This window comes from Stegodyphus dumicola, chromosome 4 (assembly GCF_044657685.1).
Source record: "Stegodyphus dumicola isolate Sdum_Otavi_A_Nest chromosome 4, ASM4465768v1".
In the NCBI taxonomy this organism is placed as follows: Eukaryota; Metazoa; Arthropoda; class Arachnida; order Araneae; family Eresidae; genus Stegodyphus; species Stegodyphus dumicola.
Window position 1 is genome coordinate 152,632,753 of NC_140771.1, and position 19,647 is coordinate 152,652,399.

The window sequence follows — 19,647 nt, forward strand, 5'->3', positions numbered from 1 at the left end:
CTGGCTCGTATACACGTTACACATGGGGAAAACCACGAAAATGCCCATGCAGCCAGCCCGTTCGAGGGATTCGAACCTCGGACCGAACTACCAGTGTTCAGCGCCTTTACCGCTCAGCCGCTAGTGAGCCCATATCTATTAAGAATTTAATTACAAAATTCAGTCCTATATGAAAAGAAAAAATATCAAGTATTTAAACAATTACGATATATTAAAATATAATGTAAGCAATTATATTTTAATAAGCAACAAATATAATTAAACGAATCAGATTAGACTGGATTGTATAGTCAAAACAAAATCTATTAGGTTCTCTGTCTAAATAGATATTTCAGGATAGCAGGATTTTCAGTTATCAGAGGGGGGAGAAACCTAAATATAACTTTATAAAATAAACTGTTACAAAAATTCTATAAGGAAAATTAGCAAAGAGAATTTCAGACAAGCAAGCATTGGATCGAAACTGAAAATCGGAAAATACTTAGGTCTTTCAAATGAATAAAATATTTCCAGTTTTACATAGTAAGTAAAACGGGCTCAGTCTGTGTTAAAATTTAATTGAATAAAATAGTAGCTTTTAAGTTGTGATCCACGGAACCCTGACATTCCACTGAGAGTTCCGCAAATGAAAATCAAAATTCGAAAGAATTTTGATGAAAGTGAGTTATAAACAACTTAAACATCTAAAATAATTTATTAAATGATAATTTTTCCTGTTCTTATTGCTATCTAAAATAATAAGAAGTAAATCTGCTTTAATGATCTGTCAGATGTAAATAAAACAACGGTACTGTTCTGTTATCAGAACCGGACTCAGAAATGTATGTATGCATATATGTATACAGATATGTATGCGTTTATGTATGTAAGTATATATATATATATATAAGCACGAATGTGTGTGTGTGCCATATAAAATATATGTAAATTATATATGTAGATATACACCTGTTCACATATACACATATATGCACATACATATATACACACGCGCATACATTCATTACATTTCTGAATCTGGTCCCGATAACAGAACAGTACCAAAACAAATTAGGGAGCTATAAAGAAAATTTGTATATTTCTGCGGACGGCCATGCATTTTCCAATGTCCATGAAACAAAGGGTAAATATTACAAATAATTTCTATGACACGTTAAATATTTTCATTGCTGTCTGCATCATAATACGCTCGGTTTGGTTTGGTTTATTTGATTATGGCAAAGCATACAAGGTCTATCTGCCTATGAGGAGGAATGCCTTCGTGAAGGACGTTCTATGGAAAGAAGGCTCGTATCTATGTTACACATGAGAAAAACCAGAAAAACGGCAATGCAGTCAGGCCGTTCTCCTCGATTAGAATCCCGGTCGAACTAGCAGTGTTCAGTGATTTGTGCGCTCGGTCGCTGGTGGGCTCTACTGCACGTTCGAGTAGCGATGATGCAGACTAATATATTACAGGTTTTAGATAAGGGGTGATGGGAAAAGATGGCAGAGAAATAAACCCAAGTTTATTTATTTTATTATGTAATTAATTATCTACTGTAATTATAAACAACTTTTCAGTTCATAAGTGCGACTACTCATAGATTCATGGGAAAATATAAATCAGAGTGTGTGTGTGTGAGTATGGCAAAGCCTCGAGGGCTATCTGCCTAAGAGGAGGGATGCCTTCGTGGAGGACTTTCTAAGGGAAACTGGCTCGTATGCACGTTACACATGGGGAAAACCACGAAAACGCCCATGCAGCCAGCCCGTTCGCGGGATTCGAACCTCGGACCGAACTACCAGTGTTCAGCGACTTAACCGCTCGGCCGCTGGTGGGCGGGAAAATATAAAACCGATTTTTTTTAGTGAAAAGATGAAATAAGAACAAACGTAAAAACTAAAAGAGAATATTTCTCAAAGGAATCTGAGACGTATAACTTTATTAAAAATCGATTTCGAAATAACGATAAATTAAATGACTTGCAAATAAAGGGAAGAAGGCAATTTTATGATATCCCAATAATTCAATATTAAAAGTTAATTATCAGCAAAAATAATTGCTTGATTTTATTTGATCACGAATTCATGTAAAATATACCCAAATTTTTAATAAAGTTATGTAGATACTTCGCCACCATTTATTTGAATGCCCATGTTTTTTCAGGCTACGTAGCGACAAAAGCCAGATATAAAAATAAACTTAATATCAAGTGATGACAAGATAATCAGATTTTGTATTTTATGTTTTAAAAAAGGCATGCAGATTCTAACCATTAAAACTACATAACGTGAAAAACAAACAAACAAACAAAACAAAAAAAAAAAAAAAAACAGCATTTTAGCTAAAAACATACAAATTGTCAAATTTTGACCCTTTATTGTATAAAATTTTGATACTTATGAGTTACCTCAGGACCAATTCTACTACTACATCTGATATATCTGAAATTCTGCTATACATATTCGTGCATGGATAAGTAGTAAAACAGGTTTCTTTCAATGCAATCCTCTTCACAAGAAAATGGAAATACTTTTTTATTGAATATTTATAATGATTTTTTATGGGTTCTGTGATAATGCAATTAGTTGAAAATAAACAACAGAAGACTTCTAATTATCTCTTCCTATCAGAAAATTTAAAAAAAAAAACTAAATATGTTTTTAATTATTTAAAAGTATGCACGGTCAGTTTTCTTCAGCAAATACAAAATAATCCTACTTCAATAAATGGCACCAGTCGAAATTCTTAATTTTTAATATTTTATGCATTAAAAATAAATTCAGAATATCTTCTAGGTACAGTACAATAAATCTAAAATATCTTTTATTCTTCTATAAAACTAATTTTCAATTTAATAAATGATGCGATATTATATTTTTACTTATTGCTGTAGACAATATATATTATGTAAACTATATGAGGAATTTAATATACCCATTCTTCTGAAACGTGAAGTTATACAAATTGTCCGATAAATTATTAACATTATATCCCGTTATTACTGAATATGTAGGATAACTTTAATGAAAAATCCTTTTAATAATTTCCCGAATACTTTTATTTAAACAATACAAAAATATATTCTTTAAAGAAGTATTTTAGTTTTTTATACTAGATATAGTAATAAAATAATTATATATTATTATGTAGTGCGATTCATTTTAAATTACGATTTTTTTTTTATTTTTGTATTTTTGCTTGACAATACAAAATTTAGTCTTTTAGCTTTTTACGTATAAATACAGTGACAAAGTAATTATCGATTATTGCATAATGTAAGAGATTTTAAATTAATATTTATATTATAAATAAATATATGTGTGTCTCTGTGTATGAATTCGGTCTATTCATCGGATATCTCGGTGGCTGACGAAAAATAGAGAACTGACGGTTGAAAGAGGGAGAGATAATCAAGTTTTGGTTGTATATGATTTTTTTTTTTTTCATTAAGTGTTACACAAGCTTGTACAGATGTGAGGACAATTTCTGACGATGAAAAGTAACCCATAAAGGATCTAAACAAAAATTAAAGTATGTAACTAAAATCCACTTTGTTTGCTTATAAACAACTACTGGAATAAATCCTATTAAAGCAAAAATCTTTTCTTTAACTATTCATACATTTTAAGAACTTAAAGAAGATAGATAGGAGTATAGAATCTGACGTAAAACTTCTTAAAATCAAATTCTCTAGCAGCTGAGCTATTGAAACGTTTTTCCATTTCCTTCTAGATGTTTTCTTATTCATATCTTACCTGATAATTTTGCACAGCCATGTCATATTAGTAGTCTGATTCCGGTATTTAAACACACGTTTTGTCTAGAGCAAGATACTTGAAATGGGTAGAAATATTCAGGGATATGATTAGTTGGAAAATAAAAGTAGAAGATTTAAATTTACAAAAAGAAAGGGAAAAAAAATGGTCTACCGACATAGCAATCGAGTGAATGTGTGCAATGTTTAGATTACTTTGCGAAAAAAACTTATTGGAGGAAAGAACTGTATTTTAGCAAGTCTGTCTTTCCACATCAATCTGATGGTGTTTGCAGAAGGCAGCTGTGATTCTTGGAAAGACAAGCGTCATATTTCCATCAACAGCAGTATGACACCATTTTGTATTACATAACTTCTGATGGCTCTTATTTAATGTACAATTAAATAAGTCCTAAAATCATTAAATATCTACAATTCATATTTCAGTACCTAATATACTTTTGAAATTCAAATTTCATATGAACTTTTCTTTTTACTTACCGCTTCTTCGCTTGGACAAATCCGTGAAAAATCAAGAAGTTGTGGTGAATGCAGCTTGCCATAAAATTGTTGACTCCGGGATGACAGGAGATGAACTATACAATCTCCTATTTTTGATTGACATAATCCCGTGGAGAAGTATGCAACTGTCTCATATATTTTTTTCTTGCCATTAGTTGTATAAAAGGACTTTTCAAATCAGAAAAAAGGGCAGGAAAATTTTACCTGCCCCTTGCTCTGATTATAAACATCTAAGTCTTACTTGAGCTTATCGAAGCTTCCACCCAATCTATTGGGTCGCTGCTTTCAAACCCGTAAGATTTACAGTTCAGACTATATTTACATTCATATCTTGCAACATAAATTTGCGGTAACCTATTTAGGAATATACGAAAAAAATTTAAATGGTGTACAAAAATAAAAGTTCTAAACCTCGAATTTGGGAAATTTTGTTCTTGCACGTCATTTAAATCATTTTTGCACATTCTGATAATCACGCCTTTTATAGCAAATAAATTTAAAAAAAGGAACTTCTGAAGATTAAATTTTTATCTTAAACTCATTTCAAGGTCTCTTAGATATCCTTTCAAATGAACTGCTATATTACCGCTATTGCATGTAAAATAAACATCAAAGAAATGTTCCTTATAAATATACTTTTTAATGAATTTTCCTTGTCTCATAAGAAAATCCAAAAATGATCACATACTTCTTTCCCAGGAAATAAAAAAATTATTTTTCATTAAATGACGAAAGAATACATAGCAACCCTATCAAAGGATGAAACAAGGTAATATCCTTTGGATGGTGAAGTAACTCAAAAAGAAGTAACGTATAAGTAACGGAAGACGACTGTAACTAGGAAATGAATCCAAATATCATTATTTTTTACGTCAAATCAGAGTACACAAAGATAAAATAAAAAACAGTATTTTTATTTTATGTAATAAACGTTAATACGGGGTTCATGCATTTTACTGTGAAAGATAGAAATTAACGCTGAATCATGGAAGTCATCATTTTGCGTGAAATTTTCTGTACGAAATGTCAAAACCAATGTGTCACGTCAGGCGAAATAGATATCTTCTTCTGACCCCACTTTAATCACAGTTGTCGCAAATTAATTATGCAGATTAACTCAAACTCGCGGAGGATATGTGTGGGTAGTATAAGTCTTATTTTTGAGGTGTGTGTCTGTCAAAACTCAGTGTCGTCATGCAAATGAATCTCAGTGTCGTCACGGTGTTTGGCGGTTTGCCGATTGCCTGAAAAATAAGAATCGGATCACTCCCTCTTCCCCCCCCCCGAAAAAAAATGTTATTTTTTTGCAAAAGTATTCATTGCGAAGTTTCGTTGTTTTCGAAGTCAAGCAATACGGAAGTTCTATCCTTTCGAGGGCACAACTTGGGATATTACGCCTACCGGAAAACATTTCTTCCCGTCCGGAAAGCGGAAGGAGCTATGACCGCACATAAACTCTTCATCCCCCTCCTCCTGTTTCTAAACATGCTTTTATTCGTTCAAACTTATAAACTTTTGTCACTAAATACTCGACTGTGTTAATTCTGAGCTTCGAAAATTCGTCTGTTTTCTAACTTTCAGAATATATTCAGCAACTCCGCTAATGAAATAAAGACAGAATTCGCAGACTCGCGAAACTACGTCATTATATATAGATTATAATGAATATGAAAACTATCTAAACTAATTACCTATAAATATAGTCTTACTTCTTGCAAAATTTACACAATCATTTGGGGAAAGAAAGAATCAGATCAAGACAAACGTGCTGATAATCTCTCATAAATAACGATAATTCTCCAATGTGTAAAGTTTTCGCTAGCAACAGAAATACAATGATAATTACATTGAATGAAAGATATTAAAAGAAATATAATAAGAACATTAAAAGTGAGTACATTAAGAGAAATTTTTGTTTTAAACAATAATCGGTCTAGCTATCAAATAAAAGTACATTTTATCTTTTTTTCAGCATTCCATTTTATCGCAGTTGATACAAATGGAAGAGAAGAAAGCGGTAGTTTCGCAATATCACATATATACAATAATTACTTTTATTGCTTCTTTAGTATTTAAACAGTGTAATTAATCTATATAAATGATAATTAATTTTCTTTCCCTCGTTCTGCTTATAAGACTATTTAAATTTAGAACAAAATAAAAATATGAGTCTTATTTTCAAGTAAATACGGTAACATGATGATTTGAATGTAACCGTATTTTTCTAGAAATCAGAAGACGAAATTAGCTAAATTCTGTTTGGGAACATGTAATGTGAAAACAATGTTTATAAAAATGTCCATGCATAAATTCTTACGATTTTGTGAAATAGTGTTTAAATTAGTAAACAGAAATTTGCTCAAACGTTTGCCCAATGATCCAGCTACACTCATTTAAAATCCATCGAGACGTCCAATAATCTCTGAAGCAACAAGGGGGGAAAAGATGCGGTTTTTCTGTGGAGGAGTGAAGACCTATAAATATCTTGGGCTGCATGATTCTAAAGCGGTATTTACGAAAATTGAGGATTGCGGCACTGTTGCTCTGGTCTGAGGAGGTAAAGATCCAAGAGAAAATATTTGTGTTGGGCCAACATCCGGCAGCCGTTTATTCTCCGCAGCCAGACTTGAAGTAGCATCCCAATGATTTCTTCGCCATTGTTCTGTCCCTAATAATTCTTGAATGCTACAAGGCACAGCTTTTCAATTCTTTTCTCAGAAATAAGTGCACGCTGAATTTATTATTCGAAATAATTTTATCAAAAATTCTCCATAACAGCAAACAGAAATAATTTCTCGAGAAGGAAAAATTAATTAAAAAAAATTGTAAAATATTATCTTTCTATAAATGTTAAATATGGATATGTTCTTATTCTATTCCTGTTTTATTTCTAAGAAGTTCGTAGTTATATTACTGTTTTTGTTAACACGTTTTGAAGTCGTAATGGATTTGTTTTCACTCGGTCTATTTTTAAGTAAGTTTTGGAGTAAAGATAACAACTTATTTTCGCAAAATTAAATTTTATCTTTTCTTTCTGATACAAAACCCTTCTTAGTCTAATTTCTTTAAATATTTAATAGGAATATGTAAAACCTCGCTCCAAATACACTGACTTCCAAATGTTAAGTTCGAAAACATAATTGAATATAAGTGGCTAAAAGCAGCAGTAGATGGTAGTATGCAGATATCGCATGCTAAAGACAATGATGATTGACTGTGCGAGCATGAGCTAATTAGGCAGTTCTCGAAGATGGGCGTCGAAGGAGGGTCATTTAAATGCTGATATAATTCATGATTTTTTTATGATAAATTGTAACGATATTCGTGTTTAAATGGCTAAAGGAAGATGAGTGGCACGCAGTGAACTCTGGCGTGCTGTCGAACGCATTGAAGCAAGATAATCAAACAAAGATGTCGCTCTTTTTTTTTTTTTTTTTTTGGAGGGGGGAAGGAGGTCATTTCATAATTTCTAATTTCTTGATGTGAAACTAATTCTAAATAAGTCAAACAGTTATCCAGAGACCAGTGCCAAATCGATGAATAGTACTACCTTTTTGAAGATGGGTATATTGTAATATACCCATCTTCAAAAGGGTAATTATAATAGCAGCCAAACGGAATCAACAAGCGAACTCCACAGCTGTTACATCCATAGTTCTAGCGCCTCCTTGGCAAGACAATACCTGCCAGTACTGCGCCCTGAAGGCTTCACATGAAGGGACACATCCTAATATTAAGTGTCTAACCACTTAATATTAGGATAATAAGTGTTCCACTAACCACCCAATGTAGGAGGACAAAATTAAAGTAGTGTCTTCAGTGTCTCAATTGGACTGTCTGAGATTGGCGCAACGTTCCAGCGAGTTCAGATCATCAACGAGTTCAAATTTCCCCTGAAATCAAATGATAAGCGTGTAAGGGTCCAGAGATAACGAAGTACACAGAATCAGGCCCAGATATCATGCAATCAGAGGCGGTATCATTGTGGTATGAGCTGGAATTTGAATAAGATATCGCACCGAGCTGCATATCTTTAAAAACAGTTCTATGACTACTGTGCGTTATCAATGTGAAGTCCTACACTCTAAGACTCTACGCTGTTGGTCTTGGTTTCCTTCCTATGGATAAGAATGCGCGTCCTCATTGAGGCAACATCTTTAATGTGCGGGCGTTTCTGGTATAAAGAGGCCTGCGTATTTCTCCGGCCTTAATCCCGATAAAAATCTTTGGCATGGATGCTCTCGGATGTTCTGTCTCTGCACATTCATCTCCTCTAGCTAGTATCAGGCAAAAGAAAATTACCTTTAGAGGAATGACTGTTGCTAGCATCTATAATTGCTGATCACTTCATTGAAAGCATGGGCAGTCGCTGTAAAGTACGTGTGAAGGTGAAGGTATAGTGTAGTAACGGAGTTTATAAATGTAAGTTTTATTTCCCCTCTCCTTAGCTTTACACATCAATTTGTAAATGACCTAAATGTGACGTCCTCATATAATTCTCGAAAATTGTGTATATATTGTTTTCATATTTGTTTATAATGTTTATTTTCTTTCATGCACAAACGCATTTGATACCATGTGTAAACAATTTGTTGCAATCAAAGCTTAATTTTTTCTATTTCTGTTGATTTTATCGTCGTGAGCTTAACGTTTGGAAGCCAGTGTATAAGTTTCATTCAGAATACTTGTTATTGAGACATTTATAATTAAATTATTTTTCTTCCTACTATTATTAGTAAGTATTTCAAAACATGTAGGCTTTTGCTTTCCCAATAGCTTTTATTATATTTTGTATTAGAGAAATATAGATGTTTAACATGGCTTTATCCGTACCAAACATCTATATTTATTTGTTACCGATTACATTTATATGTATTAGACATCTATACTTGTCTAATGCTGATGAAATTTTATTTAGTGATTTTTCAAGTTCAACAGAAAATACAGATTCTTACTAATCTGTGGCTATTTCTAATATAAATTCAGATTTTAAATAAGTGACATATTTTGTTGTTATTCAAGCACGCAAATCTGATAGATCAGCCCGAAACTTTTCATTTACATAGAAAATGAATTGGTAAAAAAAATAATGATCACCAAACAACCTAAATTTCAGCCCTGTTCCCATGGAAGTTAAAAATTTGTATCGACTAATATTCCTTATAACTCATGAAAGTTCTTTCAATTAAAGAGCGTGAGGCTTACCATTACATTCACATGATGCTATATTCGTACAGAAAAAGGTTTTTGCTCATGAGGAATGACAAAATAGGGAGAAAATCATAGACATTCTGTTTGCAATTGCCGACATTATGTTAAATGTAACATTATGTGTCGCAGGTTTGCAGGTTTTATATTTGAATAAGGTTATTATCATTATAGAGTTTGTTTAATAAGAACATGTTTTATAAGGAAATTCTATAAACAAAACAAAAAAAAATTATTACAAATGCAAACCATGCAAAAACATTTATCATGCAATTATACCATGCAAAAATATTTTTTCAAACTTTACCTATTCTTTTTAACAGAGTAAAAGTTGCTCACGCTTGGAAAGATACTAACCTATAAATATTATAAGAAAAATATTCGCCGTATACTTCGAAATGCTATAATAAAATTTCACTACGATAAATTAGTGGCGGAAAATGTACTCAGGTTTATACTACGGTTACTTTGATTTGATTAAAGTAGCTTCCATAAAATGGCAAGTTATGCAATTATCGCAAAAATAAGAATCCATATTAATGATGCTATTATCATTCTAATTAATTCATATTAATGGCTGCAAGATCAAATAAACAAACAAAAAAAGGGGTTTCTTCAGCTCTCGTAACTTAACTTCATATCGGAAATGAGGCGGTTTATGTTTCCGTGCGTTAGATAAAGATACATCAAGCGGGAACAGAAACCTGCTACCTGTCCTCCAATACATCAGGAAGAGATTCAGTGTGACAGTGGAAGTTTGGTGTTCTGGTTAGTTTGATTATTTGAATATGGCAAACTATCTATATTAGAGGGTTATCTGCCTAAGGAAATGGATGCCTTCGTGAAGGTTTGGTTTGGTTTATCCGATTATGGCAAAGCACTCGAGGGTTATCCCTAAGGAGACGGATGTCTTCGTGGAAGACTTTCTATGGAAAAATGGCTCGTAAACACTTTACATATCAGAAAAACTACGAAACTGCCCATACAGCCAACCAGGTTCGCCGGGATTTAAGCGCTGGACCGAACTACCAGCAATCAACGACTTTACCGCTCGGCTGCTGGTAGGATGGTCTAATGCCGTGAAAGACTTGGTTCGTATTCCCGTTACACATGAGCAAAGCCACAAAATCCAACTAAGCCTGCTCACCCAGGCTCGGATAGAGGATAGAGACTCGGATAGAGGATCTCTTATGAGTTTTTAATGTACTTGGACATGGATCACTTATCAGGGCCAAGCAGTAAAATCGTAGAGCACTGACAGCTCGATTTCTATTTAAAGAGTTGCTTACATAGAGTTTCCGTGATTTTCCCACGTGCAATGTGACTACGAACCAATTTCCACAAAGACATCCCTTCCACAAAGACACCTTCCACAAAGACATCCCTTCTCGTGTGCAAGAGTAAAGTACGCTAGGGCAAGAGAGTCCTTGCATACTTTACCAAAACTCAATACAAGCTCGGGATACTTTTTTAATGATGATATGCTATTTAATGGATGAAAATTGAATTTAATTCCCTGCCTTTTCTGCATCATACTAAAAACCATGTTACCTTAATGATATTAATATTTTTGCAACTTCGTGAATGTCTATAACTATTGAAATTCGTTTGGTAATTTAACGAACATTTGGTAAATTTTAAAGTAGCAGAAGGCGGTTCATCAAATTTTAGAATGACACAAGGTAAATCCAGATGCTATATTTTCATAAATTATTGAAATATTGTACAGTAGACTCGGGATTAACCGAAGTAATACTGAGGACGACGTCTATAATTAACCCCAGATCACGTTTAATCCGATGGCAGTTAAAAGCACATACACGAAGAACAGAGGAATAATTTATATGAGAAATAACAGAAGATGCTATAAACATTTTTTTCCTTTCTCAGGCTTTTTAATTTGGAGACTAAGCTCATTTAATTATTTACATTATATCAGCATTCAAAACAAATTTGGAAACTCTTCTATTTCGATGGAAGTCAGTGGAGAACAGAAGGTTGAACAGAAGGTTGTATACTTAACTTATTTTTACGACTTATCAAGTAATTTTAAAGGATGATTGAACGATATTTATGTATTTCAGCTTATGTATAATAAAATTACGCTTTGTTGTGGATAAAAAAAGCTACTAAATACTGTGACATCATCTGTTATCACTGTGTTATCTCAGGCATTTCCTCCTCCTCTTCGTAATTGCCCTTATAAATTGCTCTTTATTTTGATAGTTTGCGATAGCAATTTTCCCATCGTTTTGAAGTATGCAAACTTAACCCCGTTTTTTTATACAAGTCTCGGTTAATCCGTCCCTTGTTAATCGGGAACTGATTGTGTTTCGCTTTATGCGTATGTTTAAGAGTGGATTTTTCAAGTGTATAATTTAAAATTCCAATAAAAATTTTAAAATAAAGTTTATAATTGACAGAAAAGAAAGAAAGGACATAAGCATCTATCCTTTCTTTCTTTCAGAATAGAAACGACCCTTTTCTTTTCTTTGACAAACACAAAAAAAAGGCTCTTTTTTTTTTTTTTTTTTTTTTTTTTTTTTTGACATAAACACACAGATTTTACATGAGAAATCAATTTGAACTCTATTTTTTATTGCATTAATAAAGTTAACGATTACATTATCTGCTCATTTTAACCATTATCGAGAGGAAATTTTTCGCTTTAATCTGTCTAATGTTAGCCGAGTTAAAAATGCTAAAGTTTTCTTTAAAGGTGAGTTTTTATAAAAATAAAGGATTTATTCGTCGCTCTAACAAGCCATTCCCTCTCGTTTGGGGAAGATGCATAATCTTTTGCTCGAAAAGCTCACAAAAAATAATCTCATGTGCGTAACATTTGCTTTAACTGAATTTTGTTCATGCAAATGTCCCTTCAAATACTTGATTAATTAAAAAAAAAAAAAAAAATAGTAAGCAAACCTTGTAATGGCCTTCTCTTCATAAATCCGTAAAAGTGTGTACTTTTGATTCGTTAATGTAAGCGATTTTTTCTTCTCGTTAATTTTAAAAGTTTAAATGAGAAATTTCAGCAAATACATAAAGTACATTTATCGTACTTAGGTTATTAATGAATAAGCCTTTTTTAGTAAAACTGTCTAATAAATAATAATAAAGTCTTTTAATAAAGCAATCTGATAAATATTATAAAATCTATTTATAAAACAATAATATGAATAAAAATGTCATATATAACGATTAATGCATTAAAATTCTGCCAAGTAAAAACGTGTTTATGAAACAGGAAATCTTTCTTATCGAAACTAACAAATAAAAAATAAAAGTCTGATTCTAATAATTTGCTTACTATTTAAAGCATTTAAGTGAATTAAGTTTCTTTATTTTTTACTTAAATTTTGTTATTATTATTATTATTATTATTACTATTGATTTTGAAACAAAGACTTTAACCTACTACTCTGGTTTAACCTAAAATCGTAAATACGTGGGAATGGATTCGGATTTCTGAAGCCTAGATTTTTCAGACTTTTCTTTTAATGTGCCACATAAACTTATGATATTGTAAAAACTATAATATTCCTGGGACTGCAATTTTCGAAGAAGGATATGAGCTTCCTTGAAATGAATTATGCGTGTTTTTCACGGGAATGAAGATAAAAGGATGTTGAAATTTGTTATGTGTTCAAGTTTAAGCCTACCAATTCGCATCTACTTTAGCAAATGGCAAAATATACACGATCTTATCGAAATATTTTTTATTAAAAAATAAAATTACTATAAAAATATAAGAAGATAAAGGTCTCTTCTGTTATATGGACATCATGACGGACATGAAGTCTTCTAAATAGAGAAATACGTCCCTTTGTTTAGTTATTTCAATGAAATAAAAACTGAAATAGAATAACACATTTTAATAAATATTTGTTAAAGTTTAATAATTATTTATTCTGAAAACAGAAATATTAATTTAAGGGACAGGAGTAATAAATTAATTTTAATAAAAGTGGCTAACAGCGGAAAATGCAGGCTTAGATCTGCTCGAAAAGGTATTTGTAACCAGTAATTTTATCTTACATGTTGTCTTTGTATGTTATTTTATTTTTTACTTTTATTTGTTTATTTATATTTATTTTATTTTCCTTTATCTATTTACTTATTTATTCAATTTATTTATTTATCATTTATCTATTTACTTATTTATTCAATTTATTTATTTATCATCTGATTACAAAAGTAATAGTTACACGCAGGAAGTGTGAAATTGGTGCATGTATTTTTCTACAGAAAATTATTTGGCATCTGTTGACTTATAGCAAAAATATCTGAAAAAATAATTTCTTGTTTAACTGCCTTCCGTACTCTGGTTTAATTATACGAAAACGATTTTCAGGGGATTTCTTTTGTTCCTTTTAAAGCTTAAATATAAATACATCAGGGTTCTTTTACCAAATGTCGCAAACAAAAACTATACATAGATCTTTGCATTACTTTTAGCCTTATATATAGCCGTACATATAGTTAGTTACATATTAAAACGTTTAAATTTTTCCAAAGAAGTTGCAGAAATACTTTCCCAGTAAAAGATACAAAACAGGAAACTGATTAGTCTTAAAATGTTTTATTTTATAATAATTTTCATCATGCTATTTCAATACAGATCTTGCCTTTTCTATTATTTCCCTTTTCATTTAATATTATGCCCTTACCTATAGAGGTCTCAATAGTGGTCAGGGGGTTAAAACACTTGAACAGTGATAATTCGACTTAAGAACAAAAATCCCGGCGAAAGGGCTGTCCGTATGGGTATTTTCGCCGTTTTCATCGTATATAAAGCAATACTAACCACTTCCTCTTTGGAAGTTCTCCGAAATATCTCTTCCCTTAGGCGATAGATTATTATTAGGTTAGGTATGCTGTGCCGTCACCTAAACTGATAATGGCCAAGCTAACCTAAGCTAAACAAACATGGAGGTAGGAAGTAAGATGGAGTTGCCCTAAACAAGTTTCTCTCGTACCCTGCTCTGAAGCACCGGCGATCCCTACGTGGTGACCAAAACATTGGGTCATTTACCATTGAGTTCAATGGGTTTTGACGCGTTCGGATGTAAATATTTTGTAATTACGTCGTAAATATTCATATAAATGTATATATTTTCTTTTTCTACAACACTTCAGAGTCCTAAGTATATGAAAACAACATACTTTTAAACAACATTTCATTCTGAACGGAATCAAATGCTATACTTTTCACAGGACAGTTTTCTCAGAATGGTATAATTTGAATGAAATATTTTCACAAGTTTTCGTTAATTACATTAGAAAAAAAAAATTAAGGTAATTCGATTTTATTCGGTTAAGGTACAAAAATTAAGATCAAAGTTTATTGTATTATTAATATTAAAATTATGCATTATTTCTTTTCTATTTATAGAGCTTCTTCCTAAAATACTTTCTTAAACATGACATTATTTTTTGGCTTCTGAGGCATCTTTTAAATCGAAAAATGTAAGTCAATTTATAATTAATGCTCTATTCAGTTCATTTTAAATTAGAGAATTATTAGGAATTAGCGAAATACTTTAAATAGTACTTGATTTTCTCTGAACATTTCTGAAAGGGAATAAAATAAGTTTTTTTTTAATTTTTTTAAAGTATAATTTAAAACTTGTAACTGAGTTATTATAAAATGTAGGGGGAATAATTCTTTTAATTATACTTATCAGATTTTTTTTTACCCTTCATTTCAACAGTACATATTCCAAACATCTTTATTACTTTCTTAAGTGCGCATCTCATAGCATTTGCTTTACCTTTTAACAGAATGCTTTCCAATACGAACAATTCTTGCTTAAATAGTTTTATAACGTATTTGTCAACAGGATTTCAGTTTATGTTTACAATTCAATATTAAGGTTATTATATATTTATATAACATTTATAATCATTATAAATTAGATACATTTACTAATTAGATTTCTTCACAGTACTTTCACAGTTGTTTATAAGTGAATAAATTCTTCATTTCAAATACATTTATAAATAATTTAATGAATATTTATGTATTTTGTCAAAGGCAGATACATGCTTTTTGCAATAATATGCAACAATAATATAAGGATGTGAAAAAAAAAATTGTTTTATTTAAAACATTTTGGCGTTTGGAAAATAAAATAAAAGTAGCGAATACTCTATCAAGGGTATCGAAAGACGTATACAATTTTAAATGTACCGTAAGGTATTTTTCATTCTTTAAGCATAACATTTTTCTTAAAATCTATATTTTTGTAGTTCAACAGCTTAGAATTTTATAAAACAAATTCATAATCAAAATCGCGCTGTTGTTAGTTATCGAAAAATAACCAATGTGTGAATTTTGCGTAAATGTCACTAAACTATACAAATTGCTACTATCCATCACACTATGAATGTTTCTTTCATGCGAAAGTGTCCCTTTTTTGATTTGTATGGAACTGTCGTGTGTCGAAATACTATCAGAAGCGTGTCAAGCGAGCTTCTGAATGTAAACAAAGAACACCCCATCTGGTGACCCAAGCTTCAAAGTAGTGCTTCACTTCTAGTACTGACTGGCCCCTTCTTCCTTTCCTACCTCCATGTAAACAAACGCTGTCAGAAAGACAGGTTTTGGTTTCCTTAATTATGGCAAAGCACACCAGCGTTATCTGCCTAAAGGGAGGGATACCTTTGCGGAAGACGTTTTCTAAGAAACTGCCTCGTATGCACATTACACCCAGGAAAAATGCTCATGCAGCCAGCCCGTCCTCCTTTAATCGAATCCAGGTCAAAACTACCAGTGTTCAGCGGCTTTACCTCTCGGCTGCTGGTGGTCCAGTCAGAAAGTTAGAAAAGTGATTTAAAAAAGTGAATTTCGTCTTCTTAATGTTTTTAAAACTATTATCAGCCATAAAGACTGAAATATTTTCTTATATTCAATTTTTAAGCCTTTTTTATTTATAACAAATAAATACATCTAAAATACGTTTCACTTTATATAGTTCTTTTATGCATTTATTTAAGCTTTTTAAGAAGTTCGTTGACTATTCTTTGTAGTAAAAAAATACACCGTTATTCATATTAAAACAGAAGGCGCTTCTGTTAATGTCTTAATACCTCAATGTTATTCCCCCCCCCCCAGAAGGTATAAATTAAATACAGTCGGTATTTCTGCATGCAACTGAACAGAAATAGATGAGTTTGTAACCTAGCAAACTTTCTCGCTTATCTAAAGGAAAGATTTATATTTGCGAAAATAATTGAAACCTATGAAAAATTGGTAAATGTATCTCTCTGAAATCGTATGTCTAAATATATGAAAAGTTGATAATATTATCTCTCTAAAATCTTATTTTTGTATAAATATATCAAAAATTTATTTTAATTGGAATTTCCAATGGCAATGTAAGATAACTCCGCAACTAACTTAAAAATCTGTTTCAGTATGAGAAAAAAATGAGTTCAGTTATCACTCAGACAATTTTTCGAGACGCGGTGTTCATATATCAGACTTAAGGACTTAAACACAAAAACCATTTTTATCTCATCACAAATCCTATAAACTTATTAATACCTTTTGTATTACATATGAAATTTGTTACCAATATCCTTTAGCGCATCACTTCATTTTAGATTTGCTACGAAAATTGTTCTCCCCCCCCCGTTGACTATTTCTTTATTTTGCTTATATACCTCGCATCAAATAACATGTAACAAGTTACTTGAAACATATGATAATTGTTTTTTATGTTTAATGGAAGCGTCGAACATAACTATGCTATGTTTGTAAAGACACGGACTTATTGTTCTCATTAAGTTTCTAGTGTTTTAGTTCCGAGTTAGTAATCTTTTAATTCTTACAACGTTTCCTATGTTTTAAAACAGTGTTATATCTTTGGCGATTTTATATAACAGAGGTGTGTAATACTTCTAAGAGTATATAATGTTTGAAATCATAAATATGATACACATTTAAAAGTCTTTAAAAACCTAAAGCATGGTTTTATTTTTACGTATAAAAGTGCTAGTAGGTTACCTAAAAAAATTTGTATTTTTTATGCAATGTATGAATCTATCATGATAAAAATTATTTTTATTTCGAAATTTAAAAAAAAAAAAAAAAAAAAAAAAAGAGTTTTGTTTCTTTATTTATTGTGTATTTATTTGTTTATATACTTAATACCTTTCTATTTTGCATGATCCAAAACAGTGTTGTAAACTTTTAGTGGTCAAGCACCGAAGGTCTTCAATTTATCTTTACACGTGGAAACTATAATTTAGAGACTTCAAATTTTTCAACTTTTTTTTCGAAAAGTGCAGAAGAATATGAATTTCACCCAGTTTTGACTGTTAGAATGGAGGGGAATAAAACCGACCGGGTAACAGTAAACTGGGTCAGTAGGTCTAACAAACGTGCTTCAAAGCTCTAGAAGGTAAAATTGTACCAACAAACCAAACTCACCTTCGCTTCAGTATCAGCAGACGACAAATGTGAACACAGGAGGGTCGCCGCGACCGTTATTGTCCATATCCGCGTCACGATCCTCGGAATTCGGTGCAGCCCCGACACGCTGATCATCCTTCGGGAGCCGCCCTGTGAGGCTCCGGCGAGGGCCTACGGGGCGGCCGCCATAACTGAGAACGTCCACGCTTGGGCAATGTTCTCGCGACGATTTGTAGTAGGGGCTCTTCGTACGAACCTCGTGAGTTTGTTGAATGTGTGTTGTTTCTCTCACTCTGTGGGTCGTCGTCTGCGTGAGTGAGGAAAGAAGGGAGGAGGCGAAAGTGCTTGTTGTGGATTGGTTGTAAATTGGTCGAGAACAGAGGGGAAGGTGGGAAGTTTCCTCAACCCGTCGTAGCGCGCAACAACAACGTCTTTTTTTTTTCCCTTCCTTTTTCTTTTTCTTCCCACTTTTCCCCTTCCTTCTTCTTTTCTTCACACTTCGTTTGGGGGGGGGGGCCATTTTTTGAGGTTTAGCCAAACCGCGGCCTTGTACGTAAGTTTTTCTACCCAGTTCTAATACTCCTATCTTAATGTTCATAACAAGATTCTTTCAAGTAATAGTTCTTTACGTAATTACGATAATTATTTACGGTTTCACAAATTTCCTTTCGCCAAATTAAAATATAATTTATTTTTACTCCGATTCTCATTTAAAGAATTGTATAATGAGAACTTTAGTTCTCTCATTACGGCTTTGTTTCTAAATTAAGTACTAACAAGGCCTTGCTGTCTGGCAGTCAGGAATAATAACTAAAAGTAAATACTAAGGTAATAAAATACAGAAGCTTTGGAGATTTAAATCAAAATGAAAAACAAGAAAAGAAAGGAAAGAAACTATAAAGAACAATATCGATAACAAAAAAGAAGAACAAATATATCTGAATATTATTTGGTTTCCTTCAATTTAATCACAGCATGCTTTTCTGTTTAAATAAAATAAATAAATAAATAAATCCTTTACATCTATTGAAGAATTAAAGGTAGCCCTGAGTTTTAGATTAGAATATAAAATTCGACAATAAAATTATTATATGAAGTGAGTATATATATATATATATATAAATTATTTCCTAAACCGTATTGATTAATTGATTATATTATGCGCAAGTAATAATAACTTGTATTCGCACTAAATGGATTTAAGTTCATACAACATTATATATATATATATATATATATATATATATATATATATATATATGTCTTTATTTAAAATTATTTGCTAAAGGCAAATTAAAGGAATTATTTTAATTAAGCTTTATATTACTTATTTAATAAGTAATGAATAATTTATAATATAATTATTTATTTAATATGCTTAATATTCTTCCTGTAATAAATAAATATTTTAATAAGTTTAATATTCATTATTTAATAAGAAAAATTTTAATAAATTTCATATTGTTTAGTTAAACTAGTAAAATAATTAATTTATATTTAGAACAGTTGATTAAAATTTTATCTAAATCTGGATTTTTCTTACTGAAGCATCGTAATTTCCCCCCTCCTCATCTCTTTAAATTTAGAGACATTTTTTTATGCTTCATTTGCAAAACAGGCGAGTCAAATCAACCCTCTATTATTACTTCAGGACTAATAATATCAGAATCCTACGCAACAAAATTGATCTGTTTACAACTAGGCAATTTCTCTGATAATACATAGCCAACAATATTAATATTGTGGAATCAAATACAA

The 19,647-nt window shown here is 31.4% G+C and overlaps 1 protein-coding gene across 1 annotated transcript in view; it reads right to left on the reverse strand.

Annotated features, from left to right (window-relative positions):
- LOC118195768 (matrix metalloproteinase-2-like) overlaps positions 1 to 18,189 on the reverse strand; it is a 147,843-nt gene extending 129,654 nt beyond the window's left edge. The window contains exon 1 of the mRNA XM_035367091.2: positions 17,908 to 18,189. Within this exon, the coding sequence (XP_035222982.1) occupies positions 17,908 to 18,024 (117 nt within the window). The 5' untranslated portion in view covers positions 18,025 to 18,189. The remainder of the gene's footprint in view (positions 1 to 17,907) is intronic.
- Positions 18,190 to 19,647: the final 1,458 nt, after the last annotated feature.